At 44.9% G+C, this 21,876-nt stretch overlaps 1 protein-coding gene across 6 annotated transcripts in view; it reads left to right on the top strand.

Annotated features, from left to right (window-relative positions):
* The window catches only part of eys (eyes shut homolog), a 580,966-nt gene that overhangs the window by 237,391 nt on the left and 321,699 nt on the right, over positions 1 to 21,876 (top strand). For all 6 annotated transcript variants that reach the window (XM_079513211.1, XM_079513209.1, XM_079513213.1 and 3 more), the window contains 6 exons: positions 5,382 to 5,541; positions 7,828 to 7,932; positions 16,217 to 16,356; positions 18,532 to 18,695; positions 19,170 to 19,423; positions 21,315 to 21,419. In XM_079513211.1, the coding sequence (XP_079369337.1) occupies positions 5,382 to 5,541; positions 7,828 to 7,932; positions 16,217 to 16,356; positions 18,532 to 18,695; positions 19,170 to 19,423; positions 21,315 to 21,419 (928 nt within the window). The remainder of the gene's footprint in view (positions 1 to 5,381; positions 5,542 to 7,827; positions 7,933 to 16,216; positions 16,357 to 18,531; positions 18,696 to 19,169; positions 19,424 to 21,314; positions 21,420 to 21,876) is intronic.

Genomic DNA, 21,876 nt, shown 5'->3' with positions numbered 1-21,876 from the left:
CCGTGCTGTGGCAAATTGAGTTTCCTTAATTTCAGACTGATGAGGGATGCTCTTAGGTCCTTGATTAGTTCTAAACATTCTAACAATCTTCTCTGGGATTCCGTACTTCTTCATAATTATCCACAGGCTTTTGTGATGGACAGAGTTGAAAGCCTTTTTGAATCTACAAAGTTCATGTATAGTTTTGCTTGCCACTCGTTAACCTGTTCTATAACGTTTCGCAGTATGAAGACTTGCTCGGTTGTTCTCCTACCTGTCCTGTAACCTGCTTGTTCCTTTCTCAGCCTGCAGCCGATTCCATTTATCAGCCTGCAGTTGATTCCATTTCTTATGCGATCTACAATAATCTCGAGCTACAATAAGTAGCTTTCCTACTACAGAGAGTAGGGTTATGCCTCTCGAGTTCTTGCATTCTTTGAGGTTTCCTTTCTTTGCTAGTTTGATAATAATCCCTTTCTTCCAGTTTGTTGGGATCTTCTCATATTTCCACATTTTTCATAACAATTGATGTACCTTCATTGCTGAGAACTCTACGTCTGCTTTAAATAATTCAGCTGTGATGGAGTCGATTCCTGGTGCCTTGCCATTCTGTAGTCTTTTAATTGCTTCTTTGACTTCACCTAGTGTTGGTTCGTTTACTATCTCTTCAAATATGTCGTTGAAATCACATTCCTCATCTTCAGTTATTTCTGGTTCTCTATTTAACGCTTCCTTGAAGTGTTCTGTCCATCTCAAGTTAATTGCGTCTCTTCCACTAATGAGGTTACCATCCTTGTCCAGTACTGCTGTACTCTGTCTGGGTCTGATTGATTGATTGAAATATTTATTAACAGTTTGCAGAATTACAGTACTATATTTCAAGCACAAACTCAATACAAAGACTTAACTGTGAGTGGACGACCCAATTAAGCATTACACTTGTTTACAAGAGTCCACCTTGTTCAATTCATCAAAACATTTAGAGACGTACAAATAGACACTTCTATATAGTCAAACAGAACAGGAATTCATCATAAAGGAGGTAAAAAGGGAAAAGAAACATACACAGTGAGGTGAAACGGGGTGGGTGGTGGGGGGGGATTCAGATTTTACGGGGGCCAGTTTCGAATTGCAGCTAAAGGTGCCCTTTGAGAGCGGTTTTGAAGGAGTCAAGGGATTTGCATGTCTTAATGACTGTTGGTAGGGCGTTCCACATTTTGGTGGCATAGGAGACAACTGTACTTGTTGTACAGTGTCTTTTCTTGCAGCATCTTCGGCTTCACTTGCAATGTTCTCTATTCATTTCCTTTTGTCTGCTTTTATACTTTTCACCTCCTCACCTGTTCTTCTCTACATACTTCTCTTTTAGCTGCTTCTTGATTCTTTCGGGAACATGTGACTAGGATCTTCTTATTTATTCCTTCTCTTTGTTCTACGAGGCTCCATGATTCCTCACTGATCTATGGCTTCTTCTTTTTCCGTGGTCTACCCAAGACTGCCTCAGCTACTTCTATGTACTCCATTACTTAGAAGTCACGTTCTACCTCTTCATCTCCTACGCCTTTCTCTTCATCTTCCAGTACTTGGTACCTGTTTCTCAGACTGTTTGAAAAGGTCTTTAAGATGTTTTCATTCTTCAGCTTTGATGTTTCATACTTGACTCTCAAGCTTTCCTTTTGTCGTTTCTTCAGTCTGAGCTTGATTGTTGTGCAGACAAGGTAGTGGTCACTTCTGATGTCTGCAGACCTGTGTACCTGTACCCTTGTGTCTTTCACTGAATTCCTAAAATGTTTATTAATTAGTGTATGATCTATCTTATTCTTGGTCTTCCCATCCGGAGAAACCCATGTTACTATGTCTTTATGTGGGAACATAGTTCCTGTTATGACTAGCTCGTTCATGTCACACATTTCACACATTGTTCTGCTTTCCGAGGCTGTGCTTGCCCTCATGACCCTTTCATGATCTTGGTGTTCATCTCCTACTTTAGCATTCATGTCTGCTGTTAAATCAACATGTTGTGTTTGTTCCTACTGTCCAGTACATCTTGAAGTCTCACGTAGAATTTGTCCTTTACTTGTTCTTCTGCATCTTCTGTGAGGTGCATACTGCATAGATGTGTATAATCGTCAACTTAATGTGTTGGGAGTGGTACCTGGCTTGAATGATTCTTTCATTGACTGGAGTCCACTCAAATAGTGCTCTTGCTGCTGTCTTTGACATCAGTATGCCCACACCTTGTCTTTGGTTGTCGTCTCTTCCCGAGTAGATGATGTTTTCTCCTTCTGCCATTTCCACTTTTCCTTGTCCTGTCAAGTGTGTTTCGCTGATGCCCATGATGTCGATTCCTCTATTAGTCATTTCTCTTGCTGCTACTGTAATGTTGCCGCTTGCGTAAAGTGTTCGTACATTCCAGTTTCTGATCTTCATGGTGTTTTTGGGGTGCAGCAGTGGCGTATTCAGCCCAAGGGCTTTGGCCCCTGCGCGTCATGGTGTCTCTCCTGTTGTGAGGACTGGCTACAGCGTTCCCCAGATTTGGTGACTTTGGTGCTCTGCTCCTGGTTTATGCAGGCTAATCTGTTTTCCGGGAGCGGGTAATCAGCCCTCAGCACAACCCCTAACCTTGAGGGCCAGTGAAATCACTCTTTGTCTGGTCTCTACCCTTCAACCTTTTCGGCATGGGTGACCCTGCCAAGATTACCATACTCATGGACACGCACAAACCACACCACCACGATAAGGTGGTGATCCTGTCGGGGTCAATTTGTGTGACACTGTGTGGTAATAGTAGTGGTATGAACACGTAGGGCATTCATTTATGGGGAAAAAACACAAAAGGTTAGAATATAGAGAAAGGAGGTTTCTGCCCGGCAGCAACGGTATCTAAAATGACACGGATGCTTTCGTGGATTGAAAGGTATAACATATATACACATACAGTAGCCTTTCCAGGTCTAAATGTGTTGATGTAATGTGCACACTTCCCTTAACATCGAAGTTGGGAGCGTTGGAAACCTCCAGTGTCTTATCAGTCTTCATCCAGCTAGTTTGTGCAATATAAAAGGGTGTATACTTTGTACACACTTCTCCTCATCCATATCTTTGACATTTAAAAGCACTGATGTCATCTAGCGCTTAAAGTGGAACAACCTACAGACAAAACTATTCTTTTTCAGTATATGTGCAGATCAGAAGAAAAGGGATGACACAGTAGCAATACAAGTTTTTGAACTTGTCAAAGTTGTGATGCCATTATATACAGTACATTGTACTTTGATGGTCTGCCCCGACCAGAACTAAGCTCCGAAAGAGGAGTCACTTGATGGCTGTAGTCACACCAGACCAGTGGCTGTTTGACTGCAGCCGTTAATGGTTGCAGTTCTTGAAGTGAGCATCTGACACTTTCTATCTTTCAGGGCCTTGATCTTTTCCTTTTTTTTAACCCATTAAGACCTGAGGCCAATTCTACAAATGGTCTCTGTCGGTGGAAACCTCATATGTCCAAGTCCATGTTCTCCCCGTGTCCCCTAGGTAGGTACCCTCACAATAAACATGCAGTAATCCTGGTCTCTATACTGCCTCCCCCTGATCAGCCGGGGCGCCTGATGGAGGGGAAAGGAACTGGTTAGAATAACGTGTTCTTTCCACGCGCTACATCCAACCGGGGAAACTCCCCCCGTCAGTTGAAAAGCAGCGGCTTGAACTCCTCATGCATTGAAGGAAGCATGAGCTCAGACCGTTGCTCTGCCCAGGTTGGCAGAAGGAGTGTAACGCCCAGGATTACATCACGACAATTGACACCGAGTGAAAAAAAAATAGTTACAGAAATCGTGGGATAAAATAAATAAATAAATATATATATATATATATATATATATATTATTTCAAAACTGTTACTTTTCACGATTCAAATTCAAAAATGGCAAAAGTAGCAGATCTACAAGCTGGAAACGCATCACTTCACGCCTCATTTCCAGCTTGTGGATCTGCTACTTTTGGTACTTTTGTGTGACGCTGTAGTATGATAGGGCACTAATTTACAAAAAAACACAAAGTTAGAAAATGGGGAAAAGAGGATTTATACAACAGGTCGTTTCGAGGAAGCTGATTGTTTGAAACAGCCTTCTAGCTGTGGTTCAAACGAGTACCACTCCACACCTAATCAAAACAAAGAATTCAGCTGCTCTGTTTTCCCAGAGCGCAGCAAACTCGGTGGCTAGGCTAGCTAGTTTCTTGGGACATTTGTGATCATATAGTGACTTCATCTGTCATTAAAAAAATTAAATAATAAATAAAAAAAGTTTTTTCAGCGATTTTCTTAGTTTTAAGGGTAACTGTATAATTGCAATATTACACTCGAGGGTGTGTTTTTAACGTGATTATTGCCACTTCAGTGATGCTTGCGGAACTCGACTATGTCTCGTCCCTGACTGCATCACTGTCGTGGCAATAATCACATTAAACCACACCCTCTCGTGTAATATAGCTTAATTCTAACACATGGGGGTCCTTGAAATGAAAAAGGTTGAGAAACACTGATTTAATCCATTAATTAATGGACCATAAAGATGCCCTTACTGTGTAGTGCAGGGGTGAGCAACTTTGACAAGGAGAGGGCCATTATATTTCCATACTCACTCCAGAGGGGCCACATTGCACGTAGCAAAAATAGCCGATCTACAAGTTCTACAAGATCAAAACGCGTTTTGAACTTGTAGATCGGCTATTTTTGCTATATTTGAATTGAAATACTGAATATTTTTTTGCTATTTTTAATTGGGATCCTGAAAAGTAATTTTAACTAAATACAAATATATTGGACATAAAAAAGACAATAACATTATTTGTAATACTACTCAGCAAGCTACTTAATTTAGACTGTAAGTAATTCAAGCGGGTCATGTTCGCATGTTAGGAATTGTAACAGCTGGAATCAATAACATATCAGTATTCCGAAATTAATCTGAGGGCCACATTAAGTGAAGGTGGGGGCCGCATGTGGCCCCCGGGCCGCCAGTTGCCCATGTATGGTGTAGTGTGTAGGGGTCTTCAACAGGGGTCTGGGACCCCTAGGGGATCCTCAGAGTAACTACAGGGGGTCCACCGAATATTTAAATTAACAAATGTACTTGAGTAAAAGTACAAAACTATTGGCATCAAAATGTACTTAAAGTACCAAAAGTAAAAGTACTCATTATGCAGAATATCCCGTTTCAAGTTTGCAAATGTATAAAAATCTTTTGAAAATAGCAGATCTATAATCCCACCGTGCGTCGCCTCACGACACGTAATTCCAGCTCACGACACGTAATTCCGGCTTTCACTGGATGTGCCCCCTCCCTAGCTCCCATTGGGAACTTCCGACAGAATCGTCCAAAACATTTGCTCTCTCTTCTCCGCAGTGTGTCTGTGCTCCTGGATGGACAGGTGAATTGTGTCAGTATGTGGCCGACGCCTGCTTGATGCCTGGGGACAGCTGTCTCAACGGAGGAACATGTGTTATGACCAGTCAACCATCGTCTCGTCCTCAGTACGCCTGCATCTGTCCCCATGGCTTCACAGGTGACAGGAATCCATTTTAAATGTTATGTGTACAGTCATAGAGTTTTATAAACTAGAGGGCAGACTGCCAATGGAAGTTGCTCACTGGCGTTGAGGCATGAAGCATCCGGAGGAACGCTCTACTTTCGCATTTCTCTTGATTGTCTCCACCAGGCCGAAGGCATGGGGAGAGAGTATGTTTTGCACTCCGTCCGTGTGTCCGTCCGTCCGTGTGTGTGTCCGTCCGTCCTTCCTTCCGTCCGTCTGTGTACAGCTAATCTCCGGCACCGTTAACCCGGTCGATGCCAAACTTTGCACACACACTCCCTGGATGCCAACTATGAACCTCTGCCCCGCATTTTCCAGAACGGCCTGTTATAGCGCCACCATGAGGCAGCTTTTCACATGTTTTACCTAAAACTGCACCGATCTGCGTGAAACGTTGCATGCACACTCCCTAGAGGCCAAGGACAAACCTTTGACCTGCATTTTCCGCATCTGCCTTTTATAGCGCCACCAGGAGGCCGACTTTTGTAAAACACATTTTTTGATATTACTCCTCCAGATTCTGTCCAAAAATCTCACAAATCGTTACACAGTATCTCTATGGTCATGTGCTCAAGTCGGATCTGTCCGATATTTCATATTCCATCCTAATTGGCTATAATTGGCTTTCACAGTTTGCAAGATTGCCCCGTTTTGAACAAAAGCCTCAAATCATGAACGCAGCATGCAATTTACGTGAAATCTTTCACACATTTTCTTACTGGGCTGAGGAATATATCCCACCCTTTTCACATTGGCCTGTTATAGCGCCACCAACAGGTTGATTTTTGCAAATCACATTTTTGGAACAAAATGCCTCAAATCATCCAATTGCCATCAAAGGCAAACATGTTTATATTACTCCTAAACGTTTTGCCAAACATCTCACACAGTCCTATCCTCCTGGTGGAGACCTGTGCCCAGAAGGGCACTTTTTCTAGTTTGGACTTGATTTTGGAATTTGGTGCCCAAATGCGGAAGTGCTAACCTCCATGAACGCGTTTGAGTCGATTCATGAACGAGCGCTCTGTGTTAAACCCCAGCTGCAGGGTTTTGCTCGTGCATGTATACTCTGCCTGCCTGCAGTTCCAGTTTTGGCTAGTAGGGTCACCGTTTCCCAGCCGTTCTGCGGGCCTGTGTACAGTGGTGTTTTAATGTGTTTGGCATTGCTATGTATACAGTGCAGTGCATGTTAGTACAGTGTAAAAATTGAAAATATTCAATAAGATATTGCCATTATCTGACAACATGAATGTGGGACAACTTGAAAAAAAGGAACTCGACCAATGAGAATAAAGTAGACGTTTAGGGAGTGTGAGCTATCCCGCGAGAACACTGAGTCTGAATTGAAGAGTTGCATAAAGAGCCAGTGATAAAAAAATATATTTTTTGGAACTGTGAATGTGATACATGCAAAGTTGCTCTAATGGAGTCCAAGAATAATAATGAGCATAATAGGCCCACTTTTAATAACCCCTTTCAAAGCGGAAATCTTTTGCTATTTCAGTAATGGAAAATTATTTCTTACAACATGGCACCTCTTAGCAACGGAATTTGTAATTTTCGGGCACAGCTGTGGAATTACAGTTGGTCCAGTGCAGAGAAGCCCATTTAATTCCAAGCCTTGCCTGGAAAGCTCACGAAACGCTATCGTATATCATAACTCTGAAATGCATTCACTTACCGGAATCCCTGTGATATTGTAGAAGCCTCTAAAATGGTTATGATAAATTGAATGTGCCTTACTCTTGCTCCTTGTTTGTTTCTCCTTTTAATCAAGACGTCATGAAAAGACTTGTGAAGACTGTACATCACATACTGGCTTGTGAAATTCAATATGTAGGCAGATGGAATTCTTCTTTTCTGATACGGCATCTCAACAACTTAAGCACTGTTTGCTTCACTGTACAACAAATGGCAAGAATAGCTGATCGACAGGCTTGCAACAAGTCATATTACGATGTGTTCTGAGCTTGTAGATCTGCTATATTTGCATTTTTTTTAGGACATTTTTGAAATTGTATTGAAAATGTTCACCTAGAATGACATCAGATCAGAATCTTCCTTATAAATCCGTCCAATCACAATCACTATTCCAAATCCATCAAATCCGGGTCAACATTACAAAGCTGTCCATTCAGATAAACATTAGTTGCAACAACGTGTTCAAAACGTAATCGCTTACAGAGAATGATTTGTTTATTGAGGAGGGGACGAACCAATCCGAGTCACAATAACATGTTACCCCTATTCTTTCTTCAGGGCTGCACTGTGAGACTGAGATCAACGAGTGTGCCTCGAGCCCATGTCTGCACAACAGCACCTGCTCCAGCCTGGTGGGAGACTACGAGTGCACCTGTCTTCTAGGTATTCTGAAATGCACCCAAAAGCGGTCACCACATCAGATTTAGGCGCTGACATTTATAGCACAGTTAAGTCTGGCCCTAGATCAGTTCCTGGCCTTTAAAGCATGCACACATTGTGGCACACATTCTAGAGTCAAAACAACGAAGGTGATTTGACTTTTGCCTTGATAAACTCTACACCAGCTGTTTCCCAAACACTGGGTCGGGAACCATTTGTTGGTGCCGGACACGTTTGTATGGGTTGCTTTATTTTTTGTTTTCCACTTTTTTTCTTTTTTAATATTTCAACCTCCCCCATAAATAGATTAATAGATAGATATATAAATACATTAAACAAATATAAATCATGAATTAAAAAGTAATTTCATGAAGAAATAAAATAAAAATCTAAGATATTCCATAAATTAGAAAACAAATATTTAAGAAATAGTGAAAATAGACGGAATACAAGCTCACAACGTAGCAACTTGTGAGCTTGTAGATCTGCTATTTTCACGGGCTAAAAGGTTTGGGATCCACTGCCCTAAACAACCATACTGTACCTGAGATGTGATATTAGTATGCCAAGTAAACTCTGTTTGGAGAATTTTGCCTTCTTATTAACCAATTGTATGTGTACTACTGTATAGTGAAAATCCCTGCTGATTAGCACGCGGGACAATGGGGCATCATGCTATAGTAAAAGGACAAAGCCAGGTCCACCAGACATTATTTCACCATTGTGGCTGTTCGAAACCCTGGGTCTGTAACTGACAGCTGAGGAAATTGCCAAGTTAATTGCCAGAGCTCAATAGCCCAAATGAACCCCCACCGTGTCCGTGTGTAACATTATGAAATCAGTATTTATGTAATTTTCCAGTAATTGTTTATTCTGGTTCACCGGCTGTGTCCAATCTTACACCTGGTTGATGTGAGTTGATGCGAGCACACCTCCCATGTTGTTGGCAGGGTGCCGCGTACCTTTCTGGCAAAAAAGTATATTATGTTGTTGAATAGAGGAAGGGAGCGCTGCCGACCGTGGTCCTTTGTTTGTTGATCTGAATACAGGTGCTCGTTGGCGAGGTTAAATCATAGCATTAAGCCATTTTGACCTGAGATCAGATTCTAAAAATGTCTTCTACATCCTGACAGTTTTCTGAAAAAGCTATGTTTCTATGTCAGTGGTTCTTTGATTTTTCAAAAATAGCAGACCTACAAGCTCATGGCGCTATGAGCTTGTAGATCTGCTATTTTTCAATAGCTAAAGCATTGTCTGTCCTGATGAAGGTCGAATAGACCGAAACGTTGAATAAAGAGCAACATTTTTGGCAAGTTTTCTGACAGTGTGCGGGACCCTTCTTGGTTTTTCAAAGATACCCTTTTAAATAGCTAAAGCATAACATAATGCTAACACCAAAAGGGGTTCCCGCCCAAAATGGGTTAAAGAAGAGGATCCAAGGCACAGAGTGCCTTGGATCCTCTTCTTTTATTTATATCATGTTGTATTCTCACAAATCATGATAATTTGCAGTAGGTCGGTGCATGGCTCATCTTAACTCTAAGGTAACCATTTTTGTGGTTATCAACTCCAAGGACACTTTTCTTTCCCCTCAAAAGATTTACTGAGAAAAGATGGTAGCATTTTACATGAAGAACATCTCTGAAAATGTTCTGCAATGGTTTTATTTTCTCTACAATGCAGACCACACTGCGTGTGCATGGCAGTTGTATTATATAGAAATTTCACGAAATACCTTTCGTTTATGGGTAGGTTTCCTTCAAAACCTAGCTGCAGAACATTATTTTATGTACTCCCAGGACAGAAAATTCTAGAATTTTCGCTGTCCTGGGCTCTAAGGGTGACGTAGGAAGCCACGCCTATCCCGTATAGATACCTGCGTGGCTACGTCAGCCCTCATTCAACTTTTCTTCTGCTAAGCTGCGAGAACGAACTTTAACATTCCAGTGTGTGCAGGGTAATATATCTCGCAAACTCGGCCGAGAGATTAATTCTTTAGGACCGTGAGATCTCTGGCACACTCTCGAAGCAAACAGAAGGATACTTCTCGAGAAAAAAAGCCGAACTTCGACACAAGTGAGTTCTAGGCAACTTGTTGCTACGCTAGCTTGTCGAAAAAACAGCTCGCGCCTCTTTTTCTCTCTCGCTAAAGCTAGCGTTTGTTAGCTTAAAGCTATCCATAGTTAGCTTAGCGCTACTAGGCAGATACGCCTGTGGTCTACTATTACACGCCACGAGGAAGATAAACCTGTGGCTGTTAAGCACTCGGACTCCTCTCTCTACAAGCAACCATGTCGCTGACGAGGGAGACCCAGCCCGGGGAAAGACGCCATCGAGGACAGCCGGTGCCCGCCGACTGTCAAGAAGGCCCCAAACAAAAGACGTGCTCCACCTGGGGATGCGGGAACACGATGTCGGGCAAAGACGGGCATGACGAGTGCATCTATTGTCTCGGCCTCACCCACACCCGTGAGTCCATGGAGGAAATCGGTCCCGTTTGCCTCCATTGTGAGAAAATGGACGACGACGTCCTAAACAACAGGCTCGGACGTGTCCAAAGGTATTATGACAACTTTGCCGCCCACGGACTCCGAGAGAGGAGCCCCACTCCTCCCCCGCGACGAGCTCGCATACAAGTCCCGCCAAAGGGGCTTTGGCCCCGCGTCACCACCGGAGAGGGACAACGAGCTACCCCGAGACATAGGCTCGACTACTCGGGCAACAGAGCCCCAACCGGAGCCTCTTCTTCAAGAGCAGCACCTGCCGGCGCTAGCCGAGACAGGTACGCTACTTCAGCCTCTGCAACCAGGGCTCACGAGGCCACTGATTACGAGGCTCATGGCGCGAGGCCAAGGGATACCTTCGCACCGCGCCGCTCTTCCCCAGCTCCACGTGCTCGACAACACGTCGTGCAGGCCACCATTGAGTGCCCGCCCAGACATACAGCTAGACGCAGACAGCCTGCCGTTGCACCCAGCTATATGGTGGACCGCCTGGACCCTTCCCCAGACCGCGCAATGTCTCCCGGTGGGGAGCATTGGACTACCAGGGAGGAAGGGGAGCTTCGTGATGACGAGCTCCCTTCCTTCCAGGAGCAACTCCAGGACTACCACGTCCTGGACGAGGCCTACGCGGACGAGCGAGATGGCCATGATGACCTCTCCCCCGGGGACTACGTCAGCACCACTCGTCGCCCCTTCGACGACCTGGATGCCATGGACATACAGGAGCACCAGCAAGCCAGGGCTCCTGTCCCCCCGCCTCCTGTACCCCCCATGGATGACTCCAATATTTACGAGATATACAGGAAGGCTAGTGCACGTTGTAACCACACATGGCCTAAGTCAACTGTCAAGGTACTACCATGGGAAGGCAGGACTGATGAGTCCGCCCCCCCCCCTGCACCTAGAAGACAGAAGCTCCCTATGGCACAGGGCTTCGAGGAGGCCATGATGCACGCCTGGGACGAACCCCTCCTGAAGGTGGATTTTCCCAAGGCCAGCGCCAAGGGGCCCAACGACATACCAGATAAACAAACCCTCGCCATAGACTTCATGCCAGCTATGGACAAGGCTATAGCGGCCTACCTGGCCAACCCTGCAGCTCCTAGAGTGGATCACCACGTAAAGGAACCGCAGCTCCTGTCCAGCAGCGTGAGGGAAGCCTCAAAACTGAACAAGTGGCAGTATGCACACATGTCATTCGTGGCGAAGGCCCTCAATGCAGGAGCACTTCTCCAGGGTTCCATGAAGAGCCTCCTCATTGAGATGGGACAGAAGTCCATTAAAGTCCAGCTAGCGGAACTGCCAGAAGACCTGGCCGAGTTACGCCGCCTGAATCACGAGATGGCCACCCTCCAGAGGGACTCCACTCTCCACAACGCCAAGGCAATGGCATGTTCCATCCTCCAGGAGAGATGGCGTTGGGTCGATCAGACCAGCGCCATCTCCCTGGAGACAAAGAAAGAGTTTGTGGCTGGAAATATCCACCCAGACAGTATGTTTAAGGACGCTCTGGCCAAGATGTCAGAGACCATCCAACAGCTCGAGTCCTCCACCAAGACGATGAAGGCGCTCGAACCGCTGGCCAACCAGGCCGCCCCGGTAGGCCGCCCCAAGGCTAAGAAGGCACCCTGGAAGGCCAAGACCGATGACAAACCCAGGTCCCAGGACCGGAGCGGAGATAGACAGCGACAGCCTGCAGGCCGAGGCAGAGCAGACCGCCGCACCTCTCCGCCGCCCTACAAGGCCAGGAGCGCTCCCAGAGGCCGAGGCCAGGGGAAGCGCAAATGACCTGCCCGGGCCGGGTCATCTTCCCCACCACACTCAGAGTTCAAGGCCAGAGGTGGGGATCACAGATCTCACCTCAGAGCCTGCGCTGAAGCGCTTAAGGGGGCCTGTACACAGTGCTGTGAGCACCGTTGTACAGACCCCGAAAATTGTTATGTGCAATTCACATGTGTATGTTTTTCCACGTTGTTCAATAAAGAAAACAAAAAAACAAAAAACACAAAAAACAATAAAACCAACTCTGAAGGGCATAGGCCCAGTGGGAAAGATAACCCACACTGTGACAGCTTTAGCTGTCACAGGTCAAAAACTCCACGCCAATTTTTTCCAAACTCAATACCGAAAAAATTCACTAGAGGGAGACATTTCACACAAAGTAAGTCTTCCCCTAGGCAGGCCATGCACCACGCTGACAAGCACAGGGAACCCTTTGTCACGTCATCTGTCACAATGGCGGATATCCGGGGCTTCCCCGTGGATAATCCGTACAATTCAGACAGGATACAGGCTACAGTTCGCCTCGAAACCGCCCACTTCCAGGAAAATTATTTTCTCAGAAGCGAGCGGGCAAAAGGCCGCCATTCTGCAAGAGGAAATCAATTCATTAATGCAGAAAGGCGCCATCACAGAGGTGGCCCTCGACCAATCAATGAACGGTTTCTACTCCCGCTATTTCTTGGTAAAGAAAAAGGGGGGCGGACTCCGTCCCATTCTAGACCTGAGGGCATTGAATCGTCACTTAAAAAAGCTGCGATTCAAAATGCTTACTCCACCAGTCCTCCTACGCCTAATTCGCGAAGGGGACTGGTTTACGTCAATAGACCTGCAAGACGCATATTTCCACATTCCGATTTACCCGCCGCACAGAAAATTTCTGCGCTTCGGGTTCAGAGGAAAAGTGTACGAGTACACAGTCCTTCCCTTCGGAATGTCACTGAGTCCCAGAGTCTTCATAAAGTGCACCGCGGCAGCTATCGCTCCGCTCCGACAGCAAGGGATCCGTCTCGCTACATACGTAGACGACTGGATCCTACTTGCAGACTCTCCACGAGAAGCACTGTCGCACACACATCGTGTGCTCAGCCACCTCGACTCGCTTGGGTTTATAATAAACCACGAGAAGAGCATGCTTATGCCAACACAGTCAATAGACTTTATAGGCATAACACTGAACTCAATCTCTTACACGGCCCGCCTGAGCCAAGAGAGAATAGACGCAACACTGCAGTGCGTGGCGTCATTCAAAAGGGGACGCTCGATTCCTTTTCATGCATGCCTCCGGATGGCGGGGTTAATGGCCTCTGCGGTCTATTTAATCCGCCTAGCAAGGCTACATATGAGACCTTTCCAACGATGGATAGGCTCTCTACATGTACCAATGCACCGTCGGCACCAGAAGGTAACAGTAACATCACAATGCATACTAGCCCTTCAATGGTGGTCAGACAGGAAAACCCTCTCAGAGGGCGTCCCCATGGGAAAGCCTCTGATCAGGAAAGTCATCACTACAGACGCCAGCATGACAGGCTGGGGAGCCACGATGGAAGGACTCACAGCCAGAGGTTTATGGTTGGGGCCACTACGTGCCCTTCACATAAATTACTTAGAGCTCATGGCAGTCTTCCTCGCCCTGAAACACTTCGAGCAGCGCACCCTGGGTTGCCATGTCCTAGTCAGGACAGACAACACCACGGCCATGTGCTACATCAACAGACAAGGTGGACTCAGGTCCCCTCGTCTTCATCAACTGGCTCAGAAACTGATCCTGTGGTGCAACACACGCGTCCTCTCAATAGTAGCGTGTCACGTCCCAGGTCTTCTGAACACAGGGGCAGACCTGCTGTCCAGAGGACCTCTCCGCTACTCAGACTGGTCACTACACCCTCATGCAGTGGCCCAGGTCTGGAGCAGGTTTGGGAAATCCAAGGTGGATCTCTTTGCCACAGAGGAGAACACGAAGTGTCCCCTCTTCTTCGCAATCAGGGGACCATCAACGTTGGGGCTAGACGCTCTGTCACACCAATGGCCCAAAACCCTTCTCTACGCCTTTCCCCCGCTATCCCTCATCAGCCCCACTCTGGACAGAGTGAGGACTCAGGGTCTGAAGGTGCTCCTAATAGCCCCGTCGTGGGGGGTCTGGAGGTCGGAAATAACCCCTCTCCTCTACGACCAGCCGTGGAGAATTCCCCTTCGAGCGGATCTCCTCTCTCAAGCGAGGGGGGAGATCTTCCACCCTCACCCCCAGGACCTAGACCTATGGGTCTGGCCCGTCAAAGGGTGATGTTGACTGCCGTGGGTCTACCTCCGAACGTAATCGAAACGATTCAGAAAGGCAGAGCCCAGTCAACAAGGGACCGTTACGACACAGCCTGGCGCGTCTTCGAGCATTGGTGCTCACGAAGACCAGACCAAACAGTCCCCTACCAGGCCTCAGTGATCGACGTCCTGTCATTCCTGCAGGAGCTCCTAGACAACGGTCTAGGCCTCTCCTCAGTCAAGGTCCATTTGGCGGCAATCTCTGCCTGCCACCCAGGCTTTGATAACCAGACGGTGTGGAAGCACCCGCTGGTAAAACAATTCATGAAGGGTGTACGCAGGGAACATAGGACATGCAGATCCCTCGTTCCCTCGTGGGATTTGTCCCTGGTTCTAAAGGCGCTGGCTACAGCACCCTTTGAACCACTACAAACCGTGAGCCTCAAGCTCCTAACCCTGGAGGTGGCTCTCCTGATCGCACTCACGACAGCAAAAAGGGTCAGCGACCTACATGCGCTCTCGATCTCTCCAGACTGCATGAGGTTCGATGAGGGGTCGACCAAGGTCACCCTAAAGGCAAACCCCGCCTTCATTCCCAAAAATGCTCTCTCAGTGTGTGTGCCAGTGAACCTACAGGCTTTCCATCCCCCGCCGTTCTCCTCTGACGAAGACAGCAGGCTTAATTGCCTCTGCCCAGTCAGAGCTTTACGCATATACGCGGATAGACTGGCTCCCTTCAGACAAGGAAGCCAACTCTTTGTGTCCTGGGGTGCCAGGACCAAAGGAAAGCCCGTCACGAAGGTCACTATCTCTAACTGGATAGTGGAAGCCATCCGTCTGGCCTACACTAGCCAAGGCGTGGATTCCCCTCAAGCCCTGAGGGCCCACTCCACAAGAGGTGTGGCAGCTTCCTGGGCACTCTACAAGGGTGTCTCCATTCAGGAAGTCTGCACAGCAGCAAGCTGGTCTACACCCTCGACTTTCGCCACATACTATAACCTAGATGTGGCAGCGCCTTCGCTAGCGCACGCGGTCTTGGGGGCCGCTGCTCAGTAAGGCATCAGGGCAGCATAGCGCTGCCTCCTGCTCTCCACAAGGACTAGGTTCTGGACCCAAAAGGGTCCGAGCCCCTCCCAAAAGGTTTACCTGGGACCCACTGGAAGTTCAGGTCACGGGAGTTCATAAAGTCCCATAAACGAAAGGTATTTCGTGAAATTTCTATATAATACAACGTTAAAGGTTACTTTAGTAACCACGGTTGTATATATAAATTGAACGAAATACCTTTCGTGGAACGCCCTTCTGTTCTCTAAAGCAGAAGAAAAGTTCCGAATGAGGGCTGACGTAGCCACGCAGGTATCTATACGGGATAGGCGTGGCTTCCTACGTCACCCTTAGAGCCCAGGACAGCGAAAATTCTAGAATTTTCTGTCCTGGGAGTACATAAAATAATGTTCTGCAGCTAGGTTTTGAAGGAAACCTACCCATAAACGAAAGGTATTTCGTTCAATTTATATATACAACCGTGGTTACTAAAGTAACCTTTAACGATCATAAAGCCTGAGCAGAATATTTTGGATTCCAAGTTTTTTCAGCTTAGCCTTCACGAATTCAAGACTCGGATTGTAAGAGAGTTGGTTTGATGACATAATATTTAAACATAACGCATGACTGCTTTTTGGTCTTGTATTACAGTAAGAATGTATGATTTAGTATTTTCTTTCTTTTTCTTTTTTTGGCAGGTTTTTTGGGAAAGAATTGTGAGGTGGATATAGACGCTTGTTCTCTACCCATCACTACCTGCCCACCCAACACGGAGTGTTTGGACCTCCCTGATGGCCTTAAGTATACTTGCCGTGTGCCCTGCCCTCACGACATACAAGTGTGTAAAAATAACTTGATGGATGCATCATAAAGTATTTATCCTCCTCTCCTTTGCTGCTCTATCTCTTTTATCCAGTTTTAGTCATCTGAAAGGTTTTAGTTTTGAGTGTGCACCGTTTTAGTTGACTAAATATACAGTTGATTTAGTTGACTAAAATATATTTTGGTGGGCGTTGATGGCAGCAATGCTGATTTTACACTTGAAAAAATAGCTGATTGCTTGTAGATCGTCTATTTTCAGCATGCAACCAAGCATAAAATGACTTGTCTTTTAGTTCTACTGGATCTTTTCTCCAATAGTCCCTCCCTATAAGGTTTTAGTCACGTTTGTATTTGTCATCCTAGCTTCGTTTTTATTTAGTTTTCAGCAGTGAAAAAGGGTGGTCGACGTACATTTCTTCATCATAGTATCGGTTTAGCAAGCTCATCAGATCATGTGCTTGCCGTGTTCGCCTCATGGGTTCAGCTCACAGTACGTCTGTAAAGGTGTTTTGCCATCACATACTGGCAGTACTCTTCAGCTCGCTGCTTGCATTTCTTTTAATGGAAATACCTGTGTGGGGTTTAACAGCAGCACAACATTGACCTGAAATGACTTTCACACAAGTATTCCACGCCAATCTCAAACCGGTATTGTCAATAAAGGACAGATAATGGATCCTACAAGAATGTAATTTGAAAATGAGATTATCTGCATTCTGCATCTTTCCAGCAGCCCCGGCCATTCTTCATGTCTCCGTTTCTCTCTGCCATAATACCTTGTTTTTTCCAGAATGCTTTTGGGGCGTAGCAGCCCTATATGCACGTCCTTTGAGTGTCTTTTCTGCAACACAAAGGCCATAGGTATTACACAGACAACAGTATGGAAGCTGACAAACAGCATGCTCAGTATTCATGAGTGTGCCATATGGACCTGTGATGAAGCTTGTATTCACGTGCAGCCAAGGGCAAGAAATGATGAGGGGGTTCGCTTTGTGAAGTGACAATGTTGTTACCTGGATAGGGGCTTTCTGCTGAATTCACACCGGTAGGCCGGTATTTCTCTGCGCGTTCTGAGAAGTCGCCGGGGTTCAATGTATTGTCTATGAAGAGGAGGAGAGACTGCCATGTTCCCCGCCATGGCAGGTGGAGCCAGCAAAAGTTAGGAAAATGTCAACTTTGCGAGACAGTCTGCGAGACAGTCGGAGGCATGTTGTGCTCTGAAGTAGGCATGGACTAGGTGAGCGCACTCAATACCACAGAAACTACTGTATGGAAGTGGCAAATATTGATTGATTTAATCCATTAAGACCTGAGGTCGATTCTAAAAATGTCTTCTAAATCCTAACAGTTTTCTGAATAAACGTACGTTTGTAGTTCAGTGGTTCTCAAACCTCCAAAATGATATGGATTTGGCTGCAGATTCTCCACATATTTTGTTCCAGAGACGCCAGCAGAAGCGAAGATTTGAGTCAAACATCTTCGCTTAAAAAATACATCATGTTCAAAGATTGGACATTTTCACGATTTTTAGAATAGCTGAAATCTAAAATGACACAAATGCTTTCCCGCTTTTAACTGGTTAAACGAACACACTCGGCTGTGAAATGCATGGCATGTGTCTTACGGTGCATAAAATGTATACATCGTTAACAAACAGCACAGAGGGTGTCTAACTCTCCTGCATGCCTACCTGTGAGATCCTCAGCCGGGCGTAGCTGCTTGCTTTGATCACTCGGAACGGTGGAGCGTTCTCTCTCGCTGGAGAACCACTTGCTTATTTATGAGGGTTATAGGGCAGTAGTGGAAAAAAGTACTCAAATGTTTGACTTAAGTAAAAGTATCAATACTCTGTTACAAGTAAAAGTCCAGAATTCAAAATGTACTTGAGTAAAAGCATACCAAAAGTATTGGCATTCAAATGTACTTAAAGTACCAAAAGTAAAAGTACTCATTATATAGAATTTCCCATTGATCCCATTTCAGGTATTCAAACGTATAAAAATCACTCATACCTCAGAATACATGCCTGATTTAATGCATTTTGTTTGTACGCATGTTCACACTACGAACATTCGCTCGCAGCTGCTGGTGTGAATTCAGCGTTGGCTTAAAAGGTGAAGCGATTTAATTATTTGTTTCGTATTGTGTGGTGATGAATTAAAGTGTTGGGTTATTTTTCCCGCACCGACAGCCATGTTCCAATGGGGGGCGCTGTCTGCTAAACAGCGCCAGCAGCTACACGTGCGTATGTGCACCTGGCTGGACCGGACGGAACTGCCGCATAAATGTCAACGACTGCGTTCAACACTGGTGTCGGAACGGAGCCACTTGTGTGGACGAGATTGATGGATACAGGTGAGTTTGGAAATATCCCGAATGCCTTCAGGCACTTTCCCGTCACCACCAGAGAGGCTAGATGTAATTATTGTGTGAGTTGTTGACATTTACTACACTCCCAAGGGGTCGCGAGGAAATGCTGTACGCCGTATTAACCTATTAAGACCTGAGACCAGATTCTACGAATTGTCTTCTTAAATTTAAGTTACTTAAGTTTTCTGAAAAAACCTATGTTTCTAGGTTACCCCCCCAGCATTATCTGTATTTGGCTACAGACCCCCATCTGAAAATATTTTGTTCCAGGGACCCACCCGGAAGCAAATATTTGAATTAAAACGTTCACTGTGAAAGAATATATATTCTAAAAGATTTGCACACGTTTTCCCGATTTTTCAAAAGAAAATTGCAGATATACAAGCTCATAGCTTGACACACATGCGTTCCCGGTCTCAATGCGTTAATACATTATTTTGTTTTAATCCATTTTACTAGCTGCCTGTGTCCCAAAGGGTACACAGGGGCCTTCTGTGAGGTGGACATTGATTACTGTGTTGACCATCGCTGCTCTGAGCACGGCGCCTGTCTGGACCAGCACTATAACTTTACCTGCCGATGCGTGCCGGGATTCCAAGGGCCGCTCTGTGAACTGGAAACGGACGAGTGCGACAGCTCTCCGTGTGAACGTGGCGCCACGTGCGTGGACCTGATCAGTGATTACCGGTGCCACTGCCCGCCTGGCTTTGAGGGTACAGTAGTATCCCTTAGTTATCACCATGCACTTGTTTAATTTCTCACATCGCTCACTAATATGCATATTATTTTATCTCTTCGTATCACTGTGCAATTCTTTTTTGTCTCAACCGGAATCGGCTTTATTGTCAGATCACAGTTTACAAAGTAAACAAAGTGGGTGAAATTCGTTTTTGTGCATAGTTCCCAATAGAGGGTACGCGCGTGACATCATCATTATGCAGGAACGCCTACTGAGCGATTTGCCCGCCACAACTTGAGCTTCATATAGTTGAGCACTATGCAGTTATTTTATTTCATATGACTACGCAATACGCATACAGTATTTTCTGCTCTTGAGTATGGTCAGATATTTAAACATTTTTGTTATTGCTAACTTTATTGCAGTCTTTATATACAACAATTTCAGTAGCATTACCAAACTCATTTCATAATATAAACTTTCAGTATATCATAGTCATATCCGTCCGGGCACCTAGGCTGGTGAGCCAGGCTGATGGCGTGCTGCGGGTTCGACTCCCGATCCCGACGGCCTTTGCCACGTGTCTCCCCCATCTCTCTCCCCATTTCCTGTCAGATTACTCTCATCCTACAGTATCAATAAAGGCAGAAAAAGCCAAAAAAATATCTTAAATAAAAAAATTAAAAAAATCATAGTCACATGAATTACATTATCACATTGATATACCACGTTCATATTAATTGAAGGGAACTTTCACACTTCAGTACATTCTTGGATAGAAATGAATGGATACGTGACACGGGCCCAGTCTGTCATTTTACTGTAAAAGCCTGCTATAAAGATCTCCCTTGAGTGAATTTATATTTATGCACTAAACCCACTAAACCATGTAAATATAAATTTAAATGCTGCAATGCACTCACATGCCGTCTAATTACTGTATACTTGAAAAGATCAGGTCATAAATAATGGATAAATGTGTTGCCATGTCAGCTATTGACAAGTTACAGTAATTGGTCATTTAAAAGTACAGTAGATACGTAGCACAAAAAAATGGCTTTGCATAAGCATACACAAGGGAGATGTCAACAGTGAAGTTAAATGCAGTGGTGCACTGGCATCCAGACAGCAAAATTAATTAGCATTGGCCAGCATTTGCAGTTGAACTCAGATCTCATTACTTGTCACCAAAGTGACCGTCTACCAGTCGTGGAAAAAGTACTTTTTTACTTAAGTAAAAGTATCAATACTGCAATCTAGAAATACTCACGTAAGGTCCGGAATTAAACATTTTGTTGAGTAAATTTGTAATTGTGACAGGAAGCCCTACTCATCCCAACTGTCCAGTAGACAGGCCAACAGTGGTGCACGAAACTTTAACAGGGAATATCTGCGTAGCATCAGCAGGAGGCATCACATATTTTGTACACTATTTGTCAAGCACATACACGGTAATGCCCAAAAGCTTATTTGCATTGTCATGCTTTTCGGTGTTACGTGGGTGTGCATCTTTAAACTATTAGTCTTTGTGTATGTATGTATGTGTGTATGTAAGTGCATGTATGTTTGTGTGTACATGTGCGCGTAGGTTAAGGCATGCAGGTGACTCAGAACTACTGCCGAGTATAAAAAGTGTGTTAAAGTTAAATAGTCTGCCATCTTTGTCGTCGATGAAGGCCGCAGGTAAACCCGGGGCCAATTTTTTTTAAATGCATTTCTAAAGACATGATAGAGCACACACATAATTCACATTAATTCAGCAGAGAGCTTCAATGTGACAATAATGAATGAACATCCCAATCTCCTCAGTGGCTTAACTGAGATTGAAAGTTGTTATTGTTGCGAGAAACGTATTACCTGAGCTATAATACTAATGGTGTTGGACAGAGCTTGAGTCTTTTCATTACACTCTATTTACCCTACAGGAAGAACCTGCTCGCAGAATGTAAATGATTGCTGGTCACAGCCTTGTCTAAATGGAGGCTCTTGTGTGGATCTGATTAATGACTACTTTTGCAATTGCCGTTTTGGTAAGTAACAACTTCTGGGGGTTATTAAATTGCTGATCATTTTGAACACTTTGCAGTTTGATGCTGTGCATTACAATGGATTTTTTTTAAAGTTATACCTGATATCGTACAGTATCTGTGCTGTCGGTGTATGCCGTTTAAGGGATAGTTCACCCAAGAATACTTTTTGTTTTTAATCGATCCATGAATTCAAGTCCCCATGGAGACTATTTATAAATTAATGGATAAATATGGATACAAAGAAGACTCTTTGCGTCTACAGAGGGAATCACTGCAGGTCATCAAATGATTTGCTTTGGAATGTGGCAAAAACGACAAAACAAAAACAAAATATCCGTGAATTCAAGTCTCCATGGGGTAAGTGATCGACAGAAAAAGTAATTTTGTGTGTGAGCTATCTCTTAAGGTATCATTTTGTTGTATGATGAATAGTGAAATTTAATTGCTAGTTTTGTTT

The sequence above is a fragment of the Electrona antarctica genome, assembly GCF_951216825.1.
Source record: "Electrona antarctica genome assembly, chromosome: 10".
Taxonomy (NCBI): domain Eukaryota; kingdom Metazoa; phylum Chordata; class Actinopteri; order Myctophiformes; family Myctophidae; genus Electrona; species Electrona antarctica.
Note: the sequence above shows the minus strand (reverse complement) of the source record. Positions and strands in the feature narration are given on the sequence as shown.